Source organism: Dendrobium catenatum, unplaced genomic scaffold (genome assembly GCF_001605985.2).
Source record: "Dendrobium catenatum unplaced genomic scaffold, ASM160598v2 fragScaff_scaffold_827, whole genome shotgun sequence".
Taxonomy (NCBI): Eukaryota; Viridiplantae; Streptophyta; class Magnoliopsida; order Asparagales; family Orchidaceae; genus Dendrobium; species Dendrobium catenatum.
The window spans coordinates 900,394-927,892 of record NW_021319289.1 but is presented as its reverse complement, the minus strand read 5'-3'; the positions used below and the strand labels follow the sequence as shown (position 1 = coordinate 927,892).

At 36.3% G+C, this 27,499-nt stretch overlaps 1 protein-coding gene across 4 annotated transcripts in view; it reads left to right on the top strand.

Moving 5' to 3' along the window:
* Positions 1 to 4,377: 4,377 nt before the first annotated feature.
* LOC110095527 overlaps positions 4,378 to 27,499 on the top strand; it is a 35,340-nt gene continuing 12,218 nt past the window's right edge. For 3 of the 4 annotated variants that reach the window (XM_020821113.2, XM_020821112.2, XM_028696731.1), the window contains exons 1-4: positions 4,381 to 4,653; positions 18,128 to 18,227; positions 21,083 to 21,178; positions 21,257 to 21,309. In XM_020821113.2, coding sequence (XP_020676772.1) covers positions 4,418 to 4,653; positions 18,128 to 18,227; positions 21,083 to 21,178; positions 21,257 to 21,309 — 485 coding nt within the window. In that variant the 5' untranslated portion in view covers positions 4,381 to 4,417. Of the gene's footprint in view, positions 4,654 to 18,127; positions 18,228 to 21,082; positions 21,179 to 21,256; positions 21,310 to 27,499 lie in introns of all 4 variants that reach the window. The other variant, XM_020821111.2, reaches the window with a different exon arrangement.

Sequence of the window (27,499 nt, the reverse complement as noted above, 5' to 3'; positions counted from 1 at the left end):
AGCTTAAGGCTATCGACATTCTAAATGTCAGAATTCCCAAAAACGAATAAGTCGTATGTATATAATAGGTGATTAAGATTATTACCCGATTCTGTAATGCCATAGAAAGTATTGTCCTTATTTGATTCAATGGTACAATAAAGAGTATCCATAACTATATTGCAAAGGTGTGAAAGCGGGCAGCCTTGCCTAAGACTCGAAGATGAATGAAAGTAATCCTGCCCTCTAGAGACCCATTTATGCAAATGGAGAAATAAACAAATTCAATACACCCTTTAATCCATTTTAAAAACATTTTCGGAATCCTTTTTTGCCTCATCCTATGAATAAGAAAATCTCTAGATACCATGTCAAAAACTTTAAAGATATCTAGTTTTGCACAAAAAAGATTTCTCTTATTCTTAAATTTCCTAAGCACCTCTGAGGCCAGAATGATAGTATCAAAGGAACACCTTTTGTGGATAAATCCTACTTGGCTATCATAGATAATAAAAGGAAGCACTTTTTTTAGTATATTAGCAAGAAGTTTAGCAACAATCTTGTAAAAAACATTACATAAAGAAATGGGTCTATAGTCAGAAATAGAAGAAGCATGAGATTTCTTGGGGATAAGAGTAATGGTCGTAGCTTTTTCCCCTTTAGGAAAATGGCCATATTTAAAGAAATTCTTCACAGCATTGCAAACTTTAATGCCCATAATATCCCAATTTTTCTTTTAAAATTCAGCAGTATAACCGTCCGGACCAGGGGAGGAGCCGTTAAGAAAAGCGAAAACCACATCTTTGATGTCTTTATTATTAAAAGGACCAACCAAATAATTAGCCGCCTCAGAAGAAAGTAAGACACCAGTAGAAAGTTCCATGGAATTAGCAAAAGGGGGAACAGGAGTAATAAAAAGATTGCTAAAGTGATTAATCAAAGCTTGAGCAATGTCATTATGCTCCGTAAAATTACCATCTGGCGTAGAAAGGATTTTAATAGTATTAATATTTTTTCTATTTCTAATTTTAGCATAAAGGAAACCCAAATCCTCTTCACCAGCAGTAAACCATTTGACTTTAGCCCTTTGAAGCAACCAAGAAGCCCAAGAAGCTTGATAATTAGAAAGTAAATCATTAATAACCTTAAGCTGAGAGTTAATAGTACACTCTAAGGGATGCTTCTCAATCTCATTAAGATAAAACCGCTACTTATTTTAAGATATTCAATGGCTTTAGAAATGTAGCAAGCAGAGTTCCAATTCTTTTTCTTAAGAAAATTTTTCAAAGTCTGCAAGCTAGAATAAAGGGAAGCATTGGGACTAGAAGAGGGGAAACTTTGAAAAGCATCCAGCAAAGCTTCTCTAAAGCCCGTCTGATTAGACCAATAGTTTTTAAAAAGAAATCTCGACGGTTTAAACTGAATATTATCAAAATGAATCATAAGAGGAGAATGGTCAGAGCGTTGGGGAGTATCCACATTATAATAGGAATTAGGATAAATATCCAACAAATTAGTGTTGACCAAAGCCCTATCCAACTTAATATGTATGGGATTATCTTTCTGCTGATTGAACCAAGTATAATACAAACCAACCGAAGCAAGATCAATAAGTTCACAATCAAAAATAGTATTATTAAAATCACTATATCGATTAGAATGTAAAGTAGCACCCCCTAATTTTTCTTGTTCATACCTGCAGCAGTTGAAATCCCCAACTAAAATCCACGGCTGAGTAATATTATCAACCAGATCTCTAACAAGAGTCCAGAGGGACTTCCTATCATCACAAGTGTTAGTAGAATAAACAATAGTAATAAAAAAAGAGGTGGAGGAGTCTAAATTAACTTTACCATGAATACATTGGGAAGAAATAACTAAAGGGTTAAAAGAGATAGAAGAAGAATCCCATTTAACCCAAATTCTTCCAGGGGAAGAAACAACAAAATTGTTACAACAACCCTCATTCTCAAAGAGCTTATGGGAATTAACGAACCAAGTATCTTCAAGCATAGACTGATGAATCTTCGCTTCAAGAACACAGAACATTTTCAATTTTTAGCTGTTAATAAGGTTTTTACAAGCTAGAATTTTTTCAGGCTTGTTAAAACCTCTAACATTCCAGCACCCAATAGAAGGAGGGCTCATTTGAATTTTGAGGAAGAGGGTTTTGCCTTTTTGGCAGTGTTCCCTTTAGTGGGTTTTTTGGCAGGAGAAGTATCCTTGGTATTAGCAGGATACTTATTCGAGGAGGAGGGATGTTTCCCTAGAGGAGGATTAGAATGTTTATCCAAAATCAGCGAGGATACTTCATCAGTATCAGTTTCAAGTTGAAGATCATCATTGCCTTCCATATTGAGAATTTTGAACTTATTGTCAATAGGAATCACCGAAGATATATGAGAGGAATTTATGTAATTAGGTTCTGAAGAAGATAGCTCTTCTGTGGGCATATTAAGGTTGGGTATGTTGTGATCTTTTTCCAATATGATCTTAGAATTAAGCTTGGAGATATTTATCTAATCAGTAGTAATTTCATGTATAACAGATGGTTCAGTAGGAGGAGGAGAATGTAATGTAAGCTCAGCAATCTTCTCAGGTTGAATAGGATGTTTAGTGGGTGCAGGAGAAGCAGGCTTGGAAAGAGGATGTTCTGTGGGTGTAGGGAGAAGAGGAGGAAGTTTGGAATTCGTGCGGAGTCTATAACGGGGATTTCTGCTCGTACTTCTGCCCCTCATATTGGGTAGATTATTATTAAGCAAAGGTTGATTTGGTTTAGGATTAGAGGGGCAAAGATTAGAAGGGTGGATAAGAGATCCGCAAGATTCACAAGGAGACGGTTTCCAATCATAGATAACTTTCAGAGAGAAGTCCTCCCCATCAATATCAATCGCAATTTCTTTCGGAAGCTTAGAGTCTTTGGAGATCAAGACACAAATTCAAGCAAAATTAAGTCTTGTACGTTTGGCAGTGAGAGCATCTACCATAAGCGGAACTCCAATAAAACTAGCGATTTTTGATATTCCCGAAGGTGACCAAAGAGCAAGCGGAACATCAAAAATCTTAACCCAAATCGGGATGGAAGCATACTCATCTCTTTTAGGTTTGAATTTGGGAGACCATTGTTGAAGAACAAAAGGTTTCCCAAGCAAAAACCAAGGTCCACCAAACCAAACCATATTATAGTCATCCAAATTATTAAACTTCAAAAGGAAAAACCCATCTGAAAGAGAGATTAAAGATAGAGATCCCTGAAGTTGCCATAGCTTTTTCATGGCAGAAAGAAACCTTTCATAATACGGTCTCAGACCGATAGAATACCCAATAAGAGATAAGTTCCAGAGAGAGATACCTTCCGAGAGATCATCAACTTTGAAGGAAAGTTTTTGTTCCGGGGGAACAAAAGAAACAGGAAAAACCTCAGATCTGGTTTCAGGAGCCGCAGTGAAATTGTTCGTCCATGGAGCCGGAGCAGCCAAAGACGAAGGATCGAGTTGCGTAGAAGATGGAAGAGGAGGAAAATCAGAAGATTTTCCAACCATCGTCGATGGAATGGAGGGGCAAAAGCCCCCAGACGAAACCCTAAGCGCCGCAAGCAAAAAGTTTCTCAGAGAGGAAACCCTAAGCGTCGCTCAGATCAGTCACATCCTTTTCACGCTCTTGTAGTTGTTGAGCTATTAATAGCAATTTCCCCTCAAACAATACATGACCATGTCTTGAATTTATTTTTTTCCTAATATGCATTTATTGGAATTGAATTGAATTATACATGCATTTTCATATATCTCAGTTAAATTTTGGCATAGGTTTTTGTAAATTCATAAACTAATAAGATTTATATCAAATAGCCTCGAAAAATTCAGGGAAGATCAAGAACAAACCCTAATTTACCTTTGCCAAAAAAAAAAAACTCATATATGATTAACAATTTATTAATTATAATTAAAAATAGAAAATCAAATTCCGCATTCAATTGTTTTTCCTCATTCTAGATTGCCTACTTTAGTTTTGCGCTTTTTCTTTAGTGTGTGATTTGATTATCCGTTTTAAATTATTTGACAACCTTGATCCTTGAAAATTTCACGGAAGATCAAGAACAAACCCTAATTTACCTCTGCCAAAAAAAACTCATATATGATTAACAATTTATTAATTATAATTAAAAATAGAAAATCAAATTCCGCATTCAATTGATTTTCCGCATTCTAGATTGCCTACTTTAGTTTTGCGCTTTTTCTTTAGTGTGTGATTTGATTATCCGTTTTAAATTATTTGACAACCTTGCTCCTTAAACTTAATTTAATTTAATTTAAAACGTGCAAATGAGGTAAGCTCACTTGAGAGGTGACTGTAAACCAGCTCACCCGGACGATGCCAGACCTCCAACTTCAAGTATGTGTGCGTGAGAATGAGCAGAGATTTATTCTAATCGGCTGCTATGACTGCAATTCTTTCGGGGCCAGCCGCGCCTTTGACCTGCTTCGCAAAGGCGAAGAAAGCAGTCTCCTTTCAAGACAAACAGTACCATTTTTTAGGCAGAGGCGTCCTTTTCGATCCATCACTTAGCTCTGTGATCCCAAGAAGCTCCGCATATGGGCGGATGACTATGAAGAGAAAGTCCAATCTTATACCCAGAAGACCGTTATCTCCTGTCATGGAGTGGCAAGACTGCAGGTATTTGATCAATTGCTTGTTCAAACAATTCAATCTGTTTCTTGAATGGGATTTGGGTTGCATTTGTTCTTTCATACATATTTTAACTGACTTCCGTTTTGTTGTGTTCCATGGTTGGAGGAGCTTTGAATCAAAGTAATAATGTTTGAATATCCTTCCATTTTGCTAGTTATTGTCTCTTTTGAAATGTAAATGAGATGCATGAAATAAATAGTGTATGTATTTTTGAGAGGATACTGAGACAATGCCGCACCTGTATAATTTGTATATCTGTAGATGGAAATCTGTTTACTCTACTGGGGCTTATTTTGTTCCTGGATATACGATTGAAATTTACTTATTCCCTATGTTGTTGCTCCAAAAAATAGCAAGATTGCGTTATATCTTGAAGCCTTCTTAGTTTCTCTTGATTCCTTTGGGTTCAGTAGATTTATAGCAATTCAAACTACTTTGTAAGATTTTGGAGTGTTTAAAAGAAGGCCTTGAGAATAGAGTCTTTTAAGTGTTGAAAACCCACCAAAAAGCAGCATGAATTTTGTTGGGTGATGCTTACTTGTTCTTTATCTTGTAATACTTGTAATTGCGTTCGCGTTATTTTATTTTATTTTATCTTTTTTGAATCAATCTAGTTTCAGATTTCGACCGTCATGGCAGTTTGCATTTTAGATATCGAGAGGCCTATGTTGCATCGATAAGGATACAGTGACACAGATATGACACGATATAGATACAGGACACATCAATTCTTAAAAATATAGTATACGGGTACGACGCGGACATGTCATTATAATTTATAAATCATACATAAAAATTAAAAAAACAATCAATGCATAATATTTGAAATGACAAAAAAATGAAAGCAACATTATTTGTAGCCTTATAGCTTATAATATCAAAATAAAAGTAAGCATTGAGTCAAGGGAAGAGTTAAAACTAAAACTCATTTGCCTAATAAGAATTTTGTGGGATGATTCCACTAATTATGTTTTTGCATAATTTGATGGCATGTTTACTGAATAATATATGAGAGCTAAATTTCTTTTTTTTTTCCATTTAAGAAAACATACAAACCACAATAACATGAATTTTTTAATACATGAATAAAAAATCAAAGCATTACAAATGCAAAATAATTGATGCCCTAATATCATATTTTCTAGTAAACTAACATCAATGTAAATGGCTCGCGGGTTTGAGAATGAGAGAAACTCGCTCGCAGCCGCGGAAGCAAATATGACGCGTCTTTTTTTGGATTTTTTTTGACTTTCAACGGACACGCGTATCCGATACGTGTGTCCTTTTGAAATTAAATATTATTTTAATTGGATACGGCTTTGACATATCTGACACGTTTTGGTGCTGTATCAAACGTGTATCGTGTCTGACACGTATCCAATACAGCATGCCTTCATAAATAGGTGTATCGATGCAACATAGTCGAGAGGTCAGATATTTAGACCTTTGTCTAATATCTCAGCAATACTAGTTTTCCTTGACAAAACATGGAAAATGGTTTAGTGTTTTTTAGTCAACATGTGTTTATAATTCATACCATCCTAGAAAAGCTTCTAATAGAAATTATATATTAAAAAAAAAAAACTGAAGTAGAATAGATGGTGGACCGCCCATTAAGTTTCCCTGTATAACTGAACCGAGTAGCTCCCACAGATTAGTGGCACGGCAGCAATAACCTGAGAGAGGTGGCAGCAGAGAGGGAGGAGGTTATGGGCTCAGGTGAGTGGAGTTTAAGGCAGGATTATAGGGGTGGTTTCCTAAGGATGGTTACATAGTTTTCAAAGCTGGTTGTAAGAATGCTTACTTGTATGCATGATTGGTGTTTTTAATGGTTTTTTGTTTTATTCTTGCATTTCAGTTCATGTTAGCAATTGTTCAAACCTTTGTCCCTACTGGTTATAACTTATAAGCAATACAGCTGGTCTTCTTTAATCATCTAGGTAAGTAACAGAGCAATTTACCAAACTCCTAGTTGGTCATTGATTCTAAACATATACAAATATTTCCATAGTGTACAACTATTATTTTCTCTTTTTTAGGAGATATTCGCTTATTGTATTTTTACCTTTGTTGCTCTCTTCTTCAACATATAAGTAGGGATTTTATTTTCAAATACAATAGAATGCAAATATTTAATTTATCTCTCACTCTCCTTTCTTGTAACATGGTGTCAGAGCGATATTACCTCTAATCTTGCTTTCACTAAAGCATCTTTTTCGCTAAACCTATTAGAATCTTCGTGTATCTAAACATTTTTAATGCAGCTTTTTGGCTGAATATTTGGATCTAGTCTCCTCTTATTGAAGCCCATTGTGTCAGCATCTTACCAATGTAATCATTGATCTTCAAGCCTCTGCTCACCATCATACACATACTCTCCTCTCTCTCTCTCTCTCTCTCTCTCTCTCTCTCTCTCTCTCTCTCTCTCTCTCTAAATTTTGCTCTTCAGGAGACAACCGCCATCGTCTCGTCCCTTTTCATCTTTTGAGGGTTGCAATCTCATTGCTCATAACTATCTTGCTACCTCGATGCCTCACCACAATCATTAATAACTATAGGCAAATCCAAGCTTGCGCATCCTATTGCTACTACATTAGATGGATCTGACTATAACCTTTGGAGCTAGAAAATATTGAGTTTCCTCAAAAACTACCAAGTGTGGGAGTATATCATTGAAAATGTTAATAACTTTCTTTCTGAAAATCATCCTCTTTGGGCTCATTTTGATTTGCTTTGCCCAACGATAATATTTGGTCCATTCTCTATTACTATGAATAATGCCTATTAATTTAGTTTTTTATAGTATTATTTGATTACTATCAATCTATTTGTGCTTCTTTACTCAATCCCAACTGTCTCATTACCATGAAAAAGTTGCCTTTCTTGAACTTATCTCAGAGATGAAACAACTTGTTATGGAAAGAGTTTTCCTCAATAGCTTTTTTATTTTTACTTATTTATATGATAAAAATAATTCTTATTTATGATTATCATTTATGGCCATATGTGTGTAGATACTATTAGGGCACTGGTCACTCTCCATGAGCTTGTCCTAAATTCTTACTTATATGTGTCACCACTGCTACAAAATCTTTCTTAGGTATAACAATAACAAATGATCAGAAGTCTTTCCTGCCTTCCTACCTAATCTTCTGGTTGCTAAACTCTTGGATGGTCTTCTTGGTCTCATACTTTGTCTGGTATAAAGGTTTTTGTTATTGCTGCTTCTTCCACAACCGCTGATACTTATCCTTAGTTATGGTTACTCTTTCTATGATTGATCTAAATAGCTTTCCTTTTACACGAAATTTATCACTTTGATCTTGAAATACAGAAGTCCGTTCTATCTTATCATTTACATCAACACAAAACTGCACCTCAATACTCTTGTTTTCACACATCAAACAACAAATGGTTAGGTTTAATGCAAGCATTATCGTATTCTTAACATTATGCATCCTTGCTTCTCTCAACCTTATGTCTTGAATTTCTCTAGGGGGAGGCTTCTCTCACTATAATTTATACAATCAATTGAATTCCTTCTCTTACTACTTTTTATCATTATGGAATTCTCCTACTATTTTATATTAGTGTTCGCATGATGTACTTTATTGTAAGATCCTTGACTACACATTCTTGTTGGGCTTTTGGTTGTGCTTTCTTTATTTTTTTATGACTATGAGTGAAATAAACTTCAAAGTCAATCTCATCTTTTTTGCTTCTTAAGCTATAACCCATAGGGCAAGAGCTATTGTTTTTGGGATCTATTATAGTGTCTTCAAATCTCTCACCATGCCATGTTCTGGGAACATGATATATTTGATTCTTTATTTCAATTTTATCTTTCCATCCTCTTCCTCCCTTCCTTCACTTGATCTCTTTTCCTTTTTGTAATTGATCTGTTGACATCAACACTATTAATGATATTTCTTTTCATGTACTGTGTTAGACCGATTCCTGGATTGGTCCAGCCGGTCCATCCTGGACCGGCCTTGGTTTACCATAGGCGGAATAGAGGTTCAGTCTTACACTTTTAACCTTTGATCTGTTGACATCAACACTATTAATGATATTTCTTTTCATGTACTGTGTTAGACCGATTCCTGGATTGGTCCAGCCGGTCTATCCTGGACCGGCCTTGGTTTAACATAGGCGGAATAGAGGTTCATCCCTAGCCATTGCCTCCACCCATCCTGGACCGGCCTTGGTTTACCATAGGCGGAATAGAGGTTCATCCCTAGCCATTGCCTCCACCTTTTGGGGTAGGGTCCAGAAGCCACATTAATGAGAAATTAAGTGAGTTTAGAAGGAAAAATCTCAAATTGAGGGGTTGTTTTGGAATTGGGGAGAATTTGTGTATGTTTTAGTAGGTCTCCTAGGGTTTGTTTTATCGAATATTTTGCTTGAGAGCCGGATCTTTCTCTCAAATCGAAGATCCATTGTATTTTTGCTTCTCCTCTTCTTCCTACCATCAATTAAAACGTTCTTTTGTGAGTTTCTACCTAAATCTTGTCTCTTTTTATTGTTTGGGGTTTGCTGAAATTCAAATTCAACCAAGAGAGTTTACAATATATTGGAATATTTCCTATCAAATTGGTGTCAAAGTCCTCAATTCAGGGTACCTATGATCAGAAGAAAAATGGAAATATTGGATAGAGAGATAGGCCAATTAAAATCAAATTTGGTGGGGAAGAAATGTTGAGGAAGTTGCTTCCCAACCCAAAATGATGTCATCGGAGGTGAGGGAGCCATCGACGACCAAGGAAGTGCTGAAAACCAGAATCCAATAAGGAGGGAAAAATCACGAGGTAGAGATTTTGGGGGGAGAGGATGGGATGCCTCCCCTAGAACCTATTTTTAGGGAGCAGATGAATTATGGGTATGAGCTAGGGGTGGTGATTTTGCAAGAAGAAGGGTTGATTTTGAGCGAAGGGGTGTTAAGTTTGAAAGAAGAAGGGTTTGAGTATGAATGTAGAAGGGAGGATCAGGATACTTGGGGAGGGGGGGGGACTACCCCCTCAGGGAATAGGAGGTTATGGAGGAATAAGGGGAAATAGAGGTGATTCGAGGGTAAGGAAGCTAAAGATGCTTATCTTTAAAGGAGAGGAAGTGCATTGGTGGATCTATAAGGTAGAGAGATGCTTCGCTATAAATAGGTTGATGGAGGAAGAGAGACTGATGGCAACTGGCTTGTGTTTGGAGGGAAGGCATTGGCCTGGTAATGGAGAGACATGAGGCGACTTATACGGAGTTGGGGGGAGTTTAAGGACTGTTTGTTGGAACATTTTCAAACTAGCAAAAGAGGGAATTTTTATGAGTAGTTCTTCTCTCTTACGCGGGAGGGCTCTATCTTAGAGTATTGGGAGAAGTTTAACTATCTAGCTAGCCGACTGGATTGGCTTTCTGAGATAGTACTGGAGGGAAACTTCTTGAAAGGGCTCAAACTATAAATTAGGGTGGCGGTTAGAGTTATGTGGCCTTGTGACTTGGGAGAAACTATGCAGCTAGCCCAATTGGTGGAAGATCAGAAGCACCTTAAGAGGGGGTTGGGGTAGAGGCAGCAATTCAAGAGGCTCGTATAGGATGACCACCACCTTCCTAGCTCCCAAGCGGCCAACATCAAGAAGCCTTCGTGAGGCCCCAAAGGAGAAGCCTGTAGGCAGTGGTAGTGCCAGGATTTTTTTCTGCGGGGGCACAAAATTTTGACATTAAAAATACCCTCAAGCTTTTTTATTTTATCTTGAAATTGACATTATGGTTTTAATTTTTATTATTATTATTTTTAATTATAAGAAGATAAAATTTATGAAAATAAAAAAAACTTATTGTCATGCTCATCTAAATTAATTTCAACACAAATTTATTTAAACTATATATTATCATATTAATCCATTTCAACTACTCTTCTACCATATATTTTTATATCTAATTTAAATAAAAATTTAACTTAAAATGTCAAAGAGAGAGAGAGAGACAGTAGGCAAAAAGAGAGGGTGAGAGCCGATGAGCATGGAGTAAAGGGAATTTTTTTTGAAGGGGGGGGGGACGTGCCCCCCTAGGCCCCCCTTAAATCTGCCCATGCCTGTAGGAGGGGGATTCTGGGGAAATTTCAAGAAGCTCACTGAAGGAGTGACATAAAAAAAATGTGAAAGGATTGTGTTTTAGATGTGATGAGAGGTCACCGGGTCACAGGTGTACTGACCGAACTCTTTAGGTTCTCACCATCTATGATGATGATGATGAAGCTGAGGAGGAAGGTGAGAGCAAGACAGTGGTAGAAGAGGACAAAGAGTTGCATCTTGAAATGACATAGGTCTTCTTAAATTTAGTGGTGGGATTCACTCTGAATCACACCATGAAAGTGAAAGGAGATATGAAAAAAAGAGAGGTAGTGGTGTTGATAGATAGTGGAGCTACTCACAATTTTATCTCCAACTAGGTCGTTGACCAATTGGGGTTGAAATTGGTGGTCACAGGGAGTTATGGGGTGATGGTTGGCATTGGGAAGGTTAAGACGGGTAGAGGAGTATGTAGAAGAGTGGTTCTAACCATATAGGGGGTCTGGATGAGGGAATACTTCCTTCCATTGGAGTTGGGAAGCACTAAGGTTGTCTTGGGGATGAAGTGGCTATAAACCTCGGATGATACTAAGGTTAATTGTGGAGCACTGACAATAGAGCCGGTAGTGGAGGGAAGAAGAATGATGATCAGGGGTGATGCAGAGTTATCCAAAGCCTCAGTTTCACATAAAACAATGGTGAGGACCCTACAGGAGGTGGGATAAAGATTTCTGGTGGAGTTACAGAGCTTAGAGGGGGTTAAATTGGAGGAAGAGGGAGACATTTCTCTTGTAGTACAGCCGTTTATATAATAGTTTGGTGAGGTTTTTCAGCAAACTCAAGGATTTCCACCATTGAGGGAGTAGGTGTATGCCATCACCTTAAGAGAGGGGGTATCACTGATTAGTGTCAACCCATATTGCTATTCTCAGATTTAGAAAGATGAGATTGAGAAGCTGATCTGAGTGATATTTGAGTCAGGGATCATTAGACCTAGTGTGAGTCCTTTTTTTAGCCCGGTCTTATTGGTCAAGAAGGATGGGAGCTGGAAATTCTGTGTGGACTATTGGGCCCTCAATAAGAATACTGTGCTTGACAAGTTTCTCTTTCCGATGATAGATGTGTTGTTGGATGAGCTATGTGGAGCAGTGGTGTTCACAAAGATGGATCTAAAGTCGGGGTACCATCATATCCTGATGAGAGAGGAGGATGTCCCGAAGTTTGTGTCATGTCTTATTTAGTGGTGATATTGAGAGTGAAATTTAGATGCACCCATTACCTCATCTTGAAATATCAAGAATAGTATGTTGATTTCGATGTGCTCTTTATCTACTCAAATAAGATCCTTGACCATGATTCAAAAAGTTTATTGGTATTATTCATTATTTCTTCTACTCATTCAATCCTTATGGTCTTGGTCTCTATTTTGGCTTGTAATGGCATTATTTTATTCCATGTAGCTGGTATGATTATACATAATGATGATAATAATAGTTTCTCTGCTCTTAAAAAGCATCTCCAACATTACATTGAGATGAAGGATCTAGGATACTTTTATTACTTCCTTAGTATTGAAATCTCCTTTGACTCTATTGGTTTTGCTCTCTTACAATCTAATTATACCTTTGATCTTCTACTTATGTGATCATCACTAACTTGAAGATTGCCTTCATTCCCTTGGAACTGCACAATCATCTCAATTCAAATGATGAAGTACCACTATTAATAGTGATTGGAGGATTGATATTTTTAATTGTCATTCATCATGGCATTGAATTACTCAGTTGCCCCTCACACTCCCCAGAATGTTGCTATCCTCCAAATTATTTGCAATATATGAAGTAATAACATCCATTGTGGTTTTCATTACTTTTCCCGATCTCCAGTTATACTCATTTGTACTCTGATATAGATTAGGTTAAACCAGGATTGCTCGTTCAAGTGTCAAGGAAGAATATTACTGCCTTAGCGATATGGTGGAGGAATTAATTTGTTTTCAATGATTGCTTGATCACTCATAATTATGGCTCTAGTTCATGAAAATCCCTTTATTTTGCATTTGACAATCATAGTGTGATTGAGTTCGCTCAAAATAATGTCTACCATGAGTACACCGAAGACATTAAGACTATCTATTTGTTCATTTTACTATTCTTCTTTAGTCTATTTCCTTATGTGATCAACTACAGGCATCTTTAGCAAATCCTATTCTCTGGGAGATTTTTTGCGAGTTGTAAATTTTTCATATTTTATCTCCTCATGATTATGGGAAAGTATTATCATGTACAAATATTCTTCATAATGCATAATTATTATCTCATTATTAGGATATATTTTCTTAATTTGTTTTTAATTTTATTTCTCTCTTTATAGCCTATATATAAGCTTCATATTTTCTTTTACACAAATACAACATAAATGGACACTCTTCTTTTATAACAATGATGATGTTATAAAATGTATTTTGCAACATCCAAATTGAATCTTCACGTGATTGATCTTCTAAAATCTAAGCTGTAGGGATGTGAATTGCTGCCAAGGAAGGTTGTGGTTCTTATGACCCAAGGAGAATGAGAACCAATGGAATTTTAGTGTCTAAATTTCTTTCTCTAAAATACAGTTTATAGCACCTATTAGATGGGCTAGAGAATGGATCCTTCTAAGTTGAACCTTCTAATTGTTCACCTTCCAAAGTCCAAGAGGTTAGCTAATTAAACAGCCTCAAGAATGTTGCAGTTTGTATGTGATAAGCTTCTTGGCATCCGAGAAGGGTAGGCACCTTTAGAGTAGGTGTGGACTCTAAAAGAAGAAGAGGGAAAAGAGAGAAACCATAATTTTTCATTCCACAACATTTTCTTACAATAGGAGGCTATTTATACTACTTGAGTAGACAAATTTACAAAATAGACCCATGATGCGGGGCTTGAATTGATGTTTGCTTTGAATTGATTAGGAAATATGCTTAGATTTTCTTTGATATAAAAATAATGAAAGCCCACTAAAATATGCAAGTATACGTGCCGATTAAGTAATAAAATATTAGAGTAGAGTGTTGATCCCACAAGGAAATATTATGCTTAATTGCAATTAAAATACTACTGCTTATTTCAAATGCACAATTTATTCCACTGAAAGTTAAAATGGATATTTTTGAGTTTTTGTCATTTAAGAAAAATTGCAAGAAGATTTGATACCAATGAAGATAAAATATTTTGGACTAATGAATGTAAGTATGTAACAACATAGGTTTTCTAATGAGACTCTTAATTTTAGATGTGGATCAGAGCATATGCATCCGTTGATCCTTATCGAGTTTATAGGGGTGAAAAGAGGTTTATGGCCTTCCTATAGTTTCACTATCTTCATAGAACTTAGAATATTCAAACATTCTATATCTAGGTATGCCAACATTCAATTTCAATATTCCTAATTATTTTAGCATTAAATGAAGAACGGGATATATTGAAAACATCTATATATTCATAATGGCATAAGAGTCTATATTAATACTTGCTATGCTTTTGTATCATTAACCCAAAACTAGATAATTAGCTAGACATGGAAGATATAACAAACAATCTCATTTTTATTTCATTCATTAAAAGAAGAGATACGAGAGAAGTAGCAAGAAAATTGCACCCGGAATGATCAATTAATTTTCTACTCACCCATTCTTTCTCCAACAATAGAGTTTCTCTCACAAGACAGACTAAGATCTCTTATTATAAGTATCTTCCACTTCCCTAGCCTCCATTAGACTTCACTCTAAGGGGGCACTGAAGAAACACTAAGAATTATAATTTTTTTCTCAAGTGTCAGAACTCCCTAAACAACAGAGCTTAAAATTTATTTATAGTAAGTACAGGGATGGGCTCAAGCTCCGCGGCGCTTGACAAAGTGGTGTCATTGCGGTGTAAAATGAACTAGCACCTCAGGGCAATAATGCTTGCTCCACTGCAACGTTGGCTTACCTGACATGATTAATAGCTAAACCGACACGTCTTTTGGTTGAGTCTGCACAACATTTCATCTCAGCCAAGGTTTAAAATTGCGTAAATAAGCCTCGAGGCGTTTTTCGTCTGTGAGGCGAGGCATAAGCCTCGAGGCAGTGTGAGGCGTAAGCCTCACGGACGAAGAATTGCGTAAATGGGAATTTAAGTATTCTAGCAGGTAAATAACAGTAAGAGTCTATGATACAATTAAAACATCTAAATGAGAAGTAAACTTAGTGGAAAACAATAAAATAGATGCAATATATGCATCTAATAGCATAATTTAAAGTACAAAATCACAAATTGAAGTCTATCAAAACTCCCAAAGTACAAATAAAAAAGAACATCTAAAATTCAATCATGTCCCATCACTAAATGGGTCTTTAAGGGAGGCATCTTCATCTCCAATTATATATATGAATGTCAAATCTTCATCATCTTCAATGTTACCTACTTTTCTATTCCCTATTCAATAAAAATGATTAGTGTATTGTTAATTGCATATATTTTAAATGTAATAGCACATAAGAAATTGTGAGATACCTTTGTTAGCTTGTTGTGCTGCAGTACTAGTGGATGTGTGTCGTGTGGTACTAGTGGATGTGCCCGTTTGTTCTGCTTTGCCCCTCAAGACTTCCATACTTATATCCTCTAGCTGCAGGTCTGATAATGACAAATCTGTCTCATCATCTATGAAACACTCATTATCCGACGCTACATCATCACACACTAAAGGGTCATCATCATCTTTTAACCCCTTGTTCCTCAACCTCTTGTTGTGCATAATATACACAAGGGAGTTCATTATGAGTGTTGAAAGTCTATTTCTTCTCTTTGTTTGCACTTGACTATATGTGCTCCAGTTTCGCTCACACCCAGAGAAAGAACAACTAAGATCCAAAACTCTATTAACTCAGGGGTGGAATCACCAAATTGGATTCACCATTCAACTATTTTCAAGAAGGTAAATGATGATCATAATATTTTAAAAGTGTTATGCATGTACGGTTACTTTGCAAAAATAAGCTTACCTGGAAAGCGTTTGACAATAGTAGATTTTGCTGCTTGTAGACCAAAAAAATTCCTCTCTATTCTGAAATAGAACAAGTTCTAAATCTGCAAGTTCCATGAGGCATACGCCTCATCCACGATTAAAAAGGCGTTCGAGGCGGACGCTTCGAGGCTCGCCTCAAATCGAGGCGGAGGTCGGGCGAACTTAGGCTTAAGCCTCAAACATCCGGGCGAGGCTTACGCCTTTTTCCACGGAGGCGTACGCCTCAATACCTGAGGCGCCGAGGCGCATCGAGGCAGCGCCTCGAAAGGGAGAAAGTTACCTTCAAAGCCAGCGAACAGGAAGGGAAAGTCATCGAAGGAGCGCAGTCGAACAGCCACAAAGGAGCCAAAGAAGCGACGCGTGTAATCTCTACACCTCCTATGAAGCAACGAAGCCGAACAACAAGGACGAAAAGAGAAGATGAAAGGCAAACCCTAGACGCAGCTAAGTTATTATTGATTAACTTAATTAATATAATTAAAATATTAATAATTAAGCAAATTAATTAAATACTTAATAGTATAATTAGTGCATAAATTAATTGACTAATTAGTAATATAATTATTAATTGCCAAAACGCCTCGATTCCCGATTTCGCCTTTTAAAACGTTGCGCCTCATCCATTATTGCGCAATTGCGCCGCTGAGGCGCGCCTTAGGAGCCATTAGGCGTAAGCCCCACCTATTCCCAAAATTGCTTAAGCAATGAGGCGCATGGGGGTAAAATTGCTCAGAGGCGCCCCTCTTATTGTGCAATTTTAAACTATGGTCTCAGCAACTGCATCGTCGCGGCGCTCCAGAATTTGAGCGTTGCGGCGCTTGAATGTGACTTTCAACACTGAGGCGTTGCAAGGCTCAGGTCTTCGACGCTCATTTTCCCGAAGACTCCAGTGTTGCGGTGCTGAATTTGGGCACAATGGCGTTGTGTTACGCTGTAGTGTTGACCTTAGTGTCACTGTGGTACTAAAAAACAAAGAAATCGACACTGTAATGTCTTAATTAGGGACCTCGGCATTGACGATCATAACACTGCAACGCTTTATTTGATGACATTGCGGCGCTGTTCAACACTTTTTTTTCCTTGTACACTTCTTGTAGAAACACAACTAAAACAACACTTTTTTTTTGTAAACACAATAAATAGTACAAAATTTGCACTTAACAACCTGGTTCACGTAGAACAAATTAAAAATTGCAAAAATAGAACCTGTGTTCAACCTTGGATATCTTGAAGTATGACATGCACGTTAACATGTAATGAGTGTTTTTTTTTCCTATGCATGGGAGGAAATAGGCTTACAAATAACTTTCCGGCTTTGCTGGAACACTAACTTTATCACCTAATTATAAAAGTTCTTTTTTTTTTAAATTCCTCGCAGCCACATAAATTTAAGCTATAGTTTATAGGATTAAGTTTAAAGTCCACTTGGTTCCATCCATACCATATTTGTATTTTTCCTCATTCTTGTAACCTTAAGTACACATGGGTTGTCATTTATAGAGCATGCCCATGTTTTAATTATTGGGAATTGGACAACACCTAATTCAAATCACCAAGAGTGAATAAAATAAAAAGAAGATAAATGCACAAAATACACCATACATTTTAAATAGGTTCACCTGACAGATGTCTATGTCCTATTGCATTTGATGCATATTTCACTATGATGAAGTTTTTCATAGGAATTCACAAGTCAAATTTAAAGTGCCTCACATAATGATGCCCCCCTCCTTTTATGATTGAAAAAAAAAAAATAATGGATGACCAAAATATATAATGAAATCTCTAAAATAACTAGCAAAAAAAAAAAAGCTCTACTCACAATCAAAGGAGATTAATTATGCTCCAAAATTTAACATTAATATTTAAGTCATCAAACATAATCACTATGAGGGGTACTGCAAGGTGAAGGGAAAAAATCACACGCCATCAAAAAAGTTCCGGTTCTGTTATAATCAATTTTTTCTTGATGTTTTCATCCTATTTAAATGTGGAAATATTTGTGGAGAGGAATATATGCAAATTATCCTTCTTTCTCCAACTGACTTCAAAAATTTATCCTGAAATTCAGCTTTGAATGGATAATCAACTGATGTATGAAAAAGTTTATTATCCTTTTGTATTGTTTTAGATTGTGTATATTACATTATTGTGACTATTTCTCGATTTCATAAAATTTTCCGTAGTCTTCTCGAACTGTTATGACACAGTGCTATGCTTTTCTGAACTTTACAAATGACATTTGTCAACCTTATCAATATAAAAAAAAGGTGTTATGAAGTTGAGAACAATGTAGAACAATCTGTATGTTTGAAGGGAACCTACATAGTAATTAAATTGCCTTTTCAGTGCAGCTCTGTGATTGAAGCTGAAGTTCCCTGTTCCGTTGCCTATGAATGCTACTCAAATAAGGAACTTATCCCCCAATGGATGCCTTTCATATCATCTGTAAAGGTGCACTTCTAATGAATTGTGATTATATTCTCTATTTCTTAATCTTAAATCTTTTTCATGTTGCAGGATAAGATAAGAAACCGTTGTAGAGACTTCCTGAATAGCGTATTTTTTGCTAAGATTTACATGATTTGAAGATTTTATTTTCATGGAAAAGCAAGCATTATATTTCTTAAACATTCTAGTCTCAACTGCTCAATAGACTAATTATTTCCTTTAGCATGAATGTTTACAAAGGAAACTCGAGCAACAATAATTGTGCTGAACAAAAAATAATTGTGCTGAACAAAACTTCTTGTTTGCCATAATTTCTACGAAAGCAACAAAAGTCATGCCTAGTCAAAGCTTTTGTTTGCCACTATAACTAAGAAACCTATTTTATGCATGATGTTTTTCTAGGTACTTCAAGACAATACTTCTCTTGTTCTTGACATAGCCAAGTATTGCTCATTTCTACATGATTTGACGGCAGCCAGTAAACTTATGTGTTAAACTTTAATGGAACTTTAACTACACTGACATTTATTTATCATTATTGTTTTTAACTATTAGTACTTTTCCTCTGTTGGGAGACAGTATCATGATTTGTATCTCTTTGGTTGGGTAAACATTGAATTAAGTAGTTATTTGGTTCACCGACATATGCTAATGTTGTCTTATTAATGCATGTCAGTTGTTTGGTTTAATGTTTTTAAATAACAATTTTTTAAATGATATTTCTGTTTAGATATATTGACATCTAGATGTCTCCAAAATCATTCATAATATAGATATCTGAAATAAATGATACAATAGAAAAATTATAATAATTGTTGATCATTTCAAAAAACTTTATTAATTAAGGATGATTAGTATTGAGCCAAATTTATTGCATTTGACAGTTAACACTATCATCCAATTAAGTTTGTTATTTAGATAGTATTGCAATCTATGTAAAATTGGTATCAAGGTAAAATTAAACCAAACAATAATCCTTAAATGCACTACGAACAACAGCAACAACAACATCAAGCCTTCATCCCAACTATGTGGGGTAGCTTCATGAATCTTTTTTTCTCCATTATGTCCTATTAAGAGTTAAATTCTCATTTAAATCTAATAAATAAAGATCATTTCAAAAATTTTCTAACCAAGTCTTTTTAGGTCTACCTCTACCTTTCTTAACATAAGTCAAATCTAATACATCTACTTTCCTAATCGGGTCATCGCAAGGCCGCCGTTTTATGTTACCAAACCATCTAATGCGACTCTCTCTAATCTTATCTTCCACCGGAGCTACTCCAGCCTTTTTCACGTATATTCTCATTTTGTATCTTGTCTCTAAGAGTAAAGCCAATCAACCACTTGAGCATCCTCATCTCTGCAACACTTACCTTAATATTATGCTTCTTTTTTAATGGCCAACATTTTGCACCATAAAGCATTGCAGGTCTAACCTCCATCGTATATAATTTTCCCTTAAGTTTGAGGGGAACTTTTTTATTACACAACAAGCCCGATGCATTCTTCCACTTCAACCATCCAACTTGAATTCTACTAATAATATCACTATGTAAAGAAGAAAACGCTTTATAAAGAAAGGGCTAAAAAATAGTATAACATACACCAAATATATATGCAACTTTAGTGGGCTTGCAAGTTATGCTGATGAATAAAAAATTATTGAAGATTAACGGCCACCTGTTATTGATAAGTTCACTATTTATTACACAAAATAATTGAGTAGTTATTTGGATTAGATCTTCATGGTTAAATTGCAGAGCAGCCTTCAAAGTACTATGTGAAAAGAAAATAAGATAATAAACAATGAAGATATAATTATTAAGATTAGATTGCAGGGGAAACACCTCAGTGCTATATGAAAAGAGAATACCTTGAAGTTATATAGAAACTTCTAAAACAATCATATCATCTACTTTATTATAATGTCTCAAGTGTTAAGAAGCATAGCCTGGTTATGAAAGTAAATTAAAGATGATAATGTTAAGATGGATAAATTGTAAAACCAGCAAATGTAAAGTTTAAAATGACTGATAGAGATATTACAATGGTGACAAATGTTAGAGATAATTTAATGAAAAGAAAGACTTTTTTAGGGATGCAATCAATTGAGACAGAAATAACAATTTAGGAAGGGATTCAGTCTTAATGCTAAGGCCAATAAGAAAATGGAGATGCTAATAACAATATTGCCACGACATTTGAAGTATTTCAAAATTATTTGATCAAAGAGATGTTTTGTTCATTGACATTTGTAATGTCATGCAATTAGTTAGAGAGACCAACAATTTGGCCCACGAACATCTTTTAAAAACATTTAAAAAATATAAATTATATCCTTTTTTAAGTTGAAATTGGACAACTTCTAAATTGGCTGATAGCTATTGCCACGACATTTGAGGATCTCGTTACTATGTTTTCATATAAATAATTTTGAAATCTCTTAATATAAACTGGACACATTATTTGACAGATTACCTTCAGATCTTAATGACACTGATATTTAAAATAACATAGAATCAAGCAGCCTCTAAATGAAAATTTAACCAAAGGTGAGTTTTAAGTAGAAGTTGTTAGAAAAAAAGTTCAAAATAATGGACCTAAAGACTGGTGCTTTGTATGAATGTTGAGTTACTGTTGAGGAGGGTAATAATGGTGACATTTTCCACAACTTCTGGCTAAGAATGGTTTTTCCCATTTTACCAATCTCCTTCCTCATTTTAAATCCAATTTGAGTATTGCCATCCCACGCTCTTTCCCATCTTCAAGTAGAGTAATAAAGGATTTTAAGTAAATGATGAAGCCGAGTAGCAAGAGCACCCCTAACACAAGTGAGTGAACTTGGTGATCATTAGGTTCTAAAAGACAAGCCTGATGTTTCTCGCTGGTCGTTGAAGTATGAAGTGTTTGGTCGTGATGTAGAACTCTCTTGGCTTGCGCGGAACATGCAGGTATGTCTTGGAAAGCTTCTTGTTCGGTTGTTTATAGACACATTATTATCGTGCAAATCTTCTTTCAATTTGTTTCAGCCCATTCCAAATCAGAAGATTCATTGGCGATCTCTAGAGGGTCTATCCAATAGGTAAGACACGTCTATCGTACATAAGGGATTGGTAGCATATTTCTTAATTCTCATAAATTTCATTTAGCTATTTTCAAAATTTCCATTTTTGAAGTATTTGTTTTTCTTTGATGATGGTATTTTCTGCAATGTGCATGTTTGTACCTTTTAGTAGTTCTTGCTGGAGAATATATTATTTTCTGTTCTTAGAGGAACAAAATAACACGAAGAACATTCAAATTTACACTGAAGTAACTTACATTAAATTATAAATTAAAAATATAAGATTGAAACAGAGAAACCAAAACCGTAATATGTACCTAAACAAATGAAATTTTATCTAAAAGACACAAGCTTCACTTCAAAATCATCACATTTAGTGAAGCTTCCTTTTTTGGTCAAGTATGAAAGGTTAGAAAGAACTACTTAGACGCACTTATAAGGGCAGCCAACGTTTTAAATTGCGCAGCCCAAGTACCTAAGAGAGATCTCAAATTTCAGCCAAATTCAAGATCCCATAACCTTAGAAAAACAAACTATTTAACGCATACAATCTAAAAGGAAATCTCTAAACAGCCCCTATTTTCAAATTTCCCTCCTAAACTCCTAAATCCTTCCTAATCAGAGCTTTTGGACTCTGCAGTTTGAGCAGCACGAGTGGGAGGTAGAACTTCTCCGCCTATGTTACACGCAAGCCACCCCTGTATGGACCGGCTGGACATATCTAGTGGACTGGTCTAACACAATTCAATGTCCTCGTATTGCTTACCTCCTTAAATTAGCTCAATCTTTCTCATGTTGCTCTAAACTCTGCTTATCGAATTGAACACTCAAATAAAACCTAGAAAGTAGCAGGTACAAACATTGATCCCCAGTCCTTGATAGCAATGACTACTCAAAAGATGTTTTCAAAAAGTAGTGTGATTGGAAGTGGATGCAATTTCCTCAAAATCAATGAACAAAAATAAAAAATTAGAAAGAAGAACACACAAAAACTCTTTTTATTGTAAGATATATGAAAGAAAATCATAAGATATAGTTAGATCTTCAATTGGAGAGGAAGATCCGGCTCTTCTAATCCCTAGCCATCGGCTAGAACTCACTCAACCTAAGCAAAATTAATTCTAGCAAAATCAAGCATAATCTGAAATCACCCCATAGTTAGCCTTAAATAGGCTCCCCTAATTCCCTCCCAAATCAACCCCCTTTCCCTAAATTATTTCCTCTCAGATTTAAATTCAAATTAGATATCTTTCCCTAATTAATTCTCTCCCAATTATAATTAAAACTTTTCTAAAACATTCCCATTGATTCCTCCTTACATAATGAATATTAACTCCATTGGGCTTTCCTTAAATAATTACCTCTCGGATTTAAAATCAAATTAGATTTCTTTCTCTAATTAATTATCTCCCAATTGTAATTAAAACTTTCCTAAACAATTCCCCCTCTCTCTTCTTGCCCGTCGCCCACCCTAATGGGGCACACCAGCTTAGTCGTTGGTTCATCAATAATCACCTCCCAAAGAGCCACCTTATTCTCAAGGTGGAACGAATGAAATTGTCGCTGAAGCATTGGGCTAATAGCAATGGACTAGAAAATGGACTGACAATATGTCGAACAATCCCTACCTCGAGCATCTTTTTAATCAATCTCTCAATCTCTTTATTTTGAATTTGGGGATGACGGTATAGACGGACATTGATAGGTGGTGAGACTCCTTCCTTCAAGATGATAGCATCCTCGCATTTTTGCGGAGGAGGCAACCCGTGAACTGACTGGAACACCTTTCGATACTGCTGTATGTTGACCTAAAACCTCCGCTCAGACAAAACTATCGACCCACTACCCCACTTCCCCCACGTTAATCTTCAACCGCCTCCACGTTCCCTATTATGCAAACAAAAAAAGACCCCTCTCCCCATTCAGACAGACACGCACACAGAGAAGGAACTTATCGAACAGAGACCGGCTCCCCTCGATCTCCTGCTTGCAATCTTTTTGCTCTGACGCTTGAAGCCGAAGATGCCAACCGCTCCTAACTTCCTACACCGCCAACTCCACCCACCAGCACTTGCCGGACTTCATCCGCCGAGCCCGATTCCTCCTCTTCTCACAATATAGGCTGACCCGTGCCCTAGCCAACCTCCAATCTTCCCGCCGCCGGCAGCTCTTGCTCCTACCATCAACCGCCTGAGCTGACGCCGCCGACCCCACCTGGTCCGTCGCCGACCAAGGATCTCTGGCTTGCTCCCGTGCGTGACCGGCCCTAGCCCGATTGGGCTTCTTCCGATCCTCTCCCTCTCTGTATATTGATTTATATAATATATATCTTATAATATATATCCATCAATTGGAGCTTCTGAAGATCAATTCCGGGACCCGACAACATCCTGAAGGCCCCGGCCGTGGACTTGCAAGGGCAAATGCTCTCCTTACCTCCCGACGCCGGAAAGGGGATGTCAGGAGGTTGTCGAAATTTTCTAAAAAAATTCAGGACTTAGCCAAATTTTTGAAAGATTGGAGAAACACTTAATAAAAATTTAATTTTAATTAAGGTTCATTTAATAAATTAAAAAAAAAAAGTAAGGGATCTCCAATCGAGCATCGGCAATCATCTATCTCCATCTAATCATCGGCAACCATTATATCTGCAGCAAATCTTTGTCAATCAAAGTTTCTGAAGACCCAATCTTCTCGCCGTTGATTCACTTCGGTCGAGTCGAGCCACTCTTTACCTCCTGGTGCCGAGAGGGGGGGGGGACGCCAGAAGACTGCCGAAATTTTCAGTGAACAACAGGGGATTTGTACATAAAATTGAAAATTGATTTGAACATAATTCAAATATAAAAATCAATTTTAAATTAAATTTAATCAAATAATGGACTTATCAAACTCAAACTCGAACCATACTTGCACTCAATATGATTATAAGAACTTAAACTTTAATGAGTCACTTAGAAATTAGTAATGAATGCAACCTTTCATGCCACTCAACTTGTATAGCATTTCATAAAAATCTTTCTTCATTGACATGTACTTGTTGATGATGGTAGTAATGTCAAAAAAGTCTATGATGAAGAAGTTTATATAGATGATAATTGGAATGTCTTACAATTAAAGAGAGATATTACATTACATAAACATATATATAGTTGATGATGTTTACTTAGGGTTATGATGACAAATAGGGTAAGTGAAATAGTGAATCTTATCCATCGGGTTACTTGGTGATTCGATTCATTGTATCAAGTAATCTCGTTGGAGGTGGAGTTATAATCTTTCTCTTGTATAGGATTACTCATCCAAGAATTGGAGAATTACAATCTCTTCCAAGTCAAAAGATAACACTTCCAAATATATATACATTCTTCTTAGTCATATATGTATATTCGTCTTTACATTAGGCATACTATTATGAGTCAAAAGATTAAGTTACCAAAGGCATATAAGCTTGATGCATCCCTTAGTAAAATTGAAATTACATATTCATACACATGTGGTGTGACGCGAGATGCTTTAGAAAGCTATTGCAATAGATCTTAAACATTCAAAGGGTTATTGTGTGCAAAGGGACAGTATGTCTAGCCATGGGAAAGTTTAAATACGATTTGGAAGAATGATGAAAGAAATAATATTAACAATATATGACTGTGAAGGAGAAGCCAAGTTTAAGCGAGCTATTCATTATTGATTGTGTTAGGACTTCTAATATACATACAATTGAGTGCTTCTATGAGTCTCTTAAGAGAGATATGATGTGTGCAATGCATTATATACACTTCCAAGGCAACAAGTTGTGATGAATGCTAACGCTTACAAGCAATGATAAAAGGCTTATGATATACACGATAGCCTATCTACAAGTTAAGTTGATAACTCTTGAATACTCATAGATAAACCCACGAATAGATCCAATAAAAATTTGCAGCACACATGCCACCAGATTCGCAACATGTGTACAAGCGAATAGAAGGCCTTCGTAGCCCCTTAAATTAAACCTTGGGCATTTTCTAAACAAAATCACTCTCGCAAATGGATCATATTTAAATATTTTAAAATGCCCTTATGTATTAAATATGATCCCTTAAACTAAATCCACCCTGCATCAATGTTTAAAATTGTGTATTCGGGTATTAAGGCGTTTTTCATTCGTGAGGCGAGGCGTAAGACTCAAGGCATTTTGAGGCGTAAACCTCAAAATCAAAAGATTGTGTAAACATAAAATGATAAATTTTTTATATACTAATGAGTGAATAATATAAAATATAAAAAAACATAAGATATGAAATGAAATCAAAATATCCCAATAATAAGACAACATGAACTCAAAATTCTATCTTTCCCAAATCCCAGTATTCTTTTCATTAACATATAATTCAAATTTCCAAAAATAAATAGCAATGACATATCACATAAGAACTCATAAGTCATTAGCACTGTCATCACTAAGGGGTTCTTCATTTGAATTATTATTATGATGAACTGCTCTCTCCCCTTCCTCCTCTCCTATAGAGTCCAATGTCAGGCATTTACTTCAAGATTTATGTAAGTTTTAATATACATAGCGTGAGGCGTAAGCCTCATGCCAGTGAGGCGAGGCGGGCTTCAAGGCGAGCCTCAACTAAGTTAAGGCGCAAGCCTCATAAAAAAACTCGAGGCATTTTTTACTAGAATTGCGCAAAGGTGGGCCTCAAGGCGAGCCTCATATTACGCAATTTTAAACCACGCCCTGCATGTGCTCCGGTCAACGTGGTAAAAGTAAAAATACAAATGTCTGAGAATGCTGCGCAGGGTCAAATACACATTCCATGTTTAAACTAAATATATCCCTGCATATGCTCTAACAAACCTATTACAAGTACAAACACCAATGTTTGAGAATGCTACGTAGGGTCAAATACTGTAACCCGCATGTGCTCTGATCGTCATATCTAAATTCCAAATCCAACGATTCGAGAATGCTGTGCGGGCCAAATATTCAAGTGTCATCCTTCTCCTCAAAAGGACTGGAGTCGACCTGATTTGAATAATAAAATGCCTCCTAAATACCCTCATGGGCTCCAACGAGTATGTTATAAAACACACGCGATATCTAGGGATGCTGCGCGGGTCAACAAGTAAAGTTAAGTATAAACCGATTTTCTGTCGGCAAGTTGACAGAATCGACAAGGTTCAGTACACAAATGCAAATGCCTATATGTCACCCCGATGATGGCCGTGTTGACATAAAATCTCAATCGGAGGGTTCAAATCTTAAGTCAACCAAAAGCCCAAGTTCTTAAAATGAAACATATCACCTAAAAAACTTAAAACTAAAAATCATCCATCTTCTGCAACTGTTTGTCAGGGGTGATAAATTTGAAATTAATCTCAACTCATAAAGAGTGAATGTTGTGTCGGGTGTATCACTTTGATTCATCCTCAAATAGTCTCGTACCAACGTACCAACAGGGACGTGGCACGTGCTCTCTAATCGGATGGTTTTGCTGCAAAATGACATCATTATATTAAGATCACGGCCGAAGCCCGTATGTTCCCTAAAGGCGTCAAACCCTTGAGCGATAAATCATAGGGTATATCTGATAAGCAGAAAGTCCTCTATCAGCTAAGGTGGATTCAGATCTATCCCCTTAGACAAATACCAACCAAGGTCTACAAGGTATTCTTGGATGAAGCAACCCATGGTTGTCGACAAGATACTTTTTGTCAGGTTGGGTCAACTACCTCCTCTGACTAAGTAGATCAGGGAACATGACAGCCCGAGACGACGGAACTATGGGATCTTGATCAGGCTCGTCTTCAATCTTCCCACCACTAGTTTTAAGTTTATGGTGATAAACTTTAAATTCCGAACTTCAAAATCCAAATCATAAGATCAAATTCAAACCCTAAAAGTGTTGCTATTATACACTGGATTTATGATCCATATGTCCTCCTTCACGACTAGCCTTAATCGAAAGTTCTCTCCTGTTATCGGGAGGGGTAATTAACTATAGGGGCTTGCACCTATAGGAAACCAGAACTCAAATCAAAAAGTCCTCACAAAATGAAGGCAACATCTTTGGGTAGTGTCTTATCTAAAACCCAATCTGCCTTCTGAAAATTCCACTAGAACCTAATCTCGTTAAAACTCTCTACCGTCATCGTTACACGAAAAAAAAAAAAATTTTGATGGCATGGAGAGGCCAGGATAACATAAATGGAATTT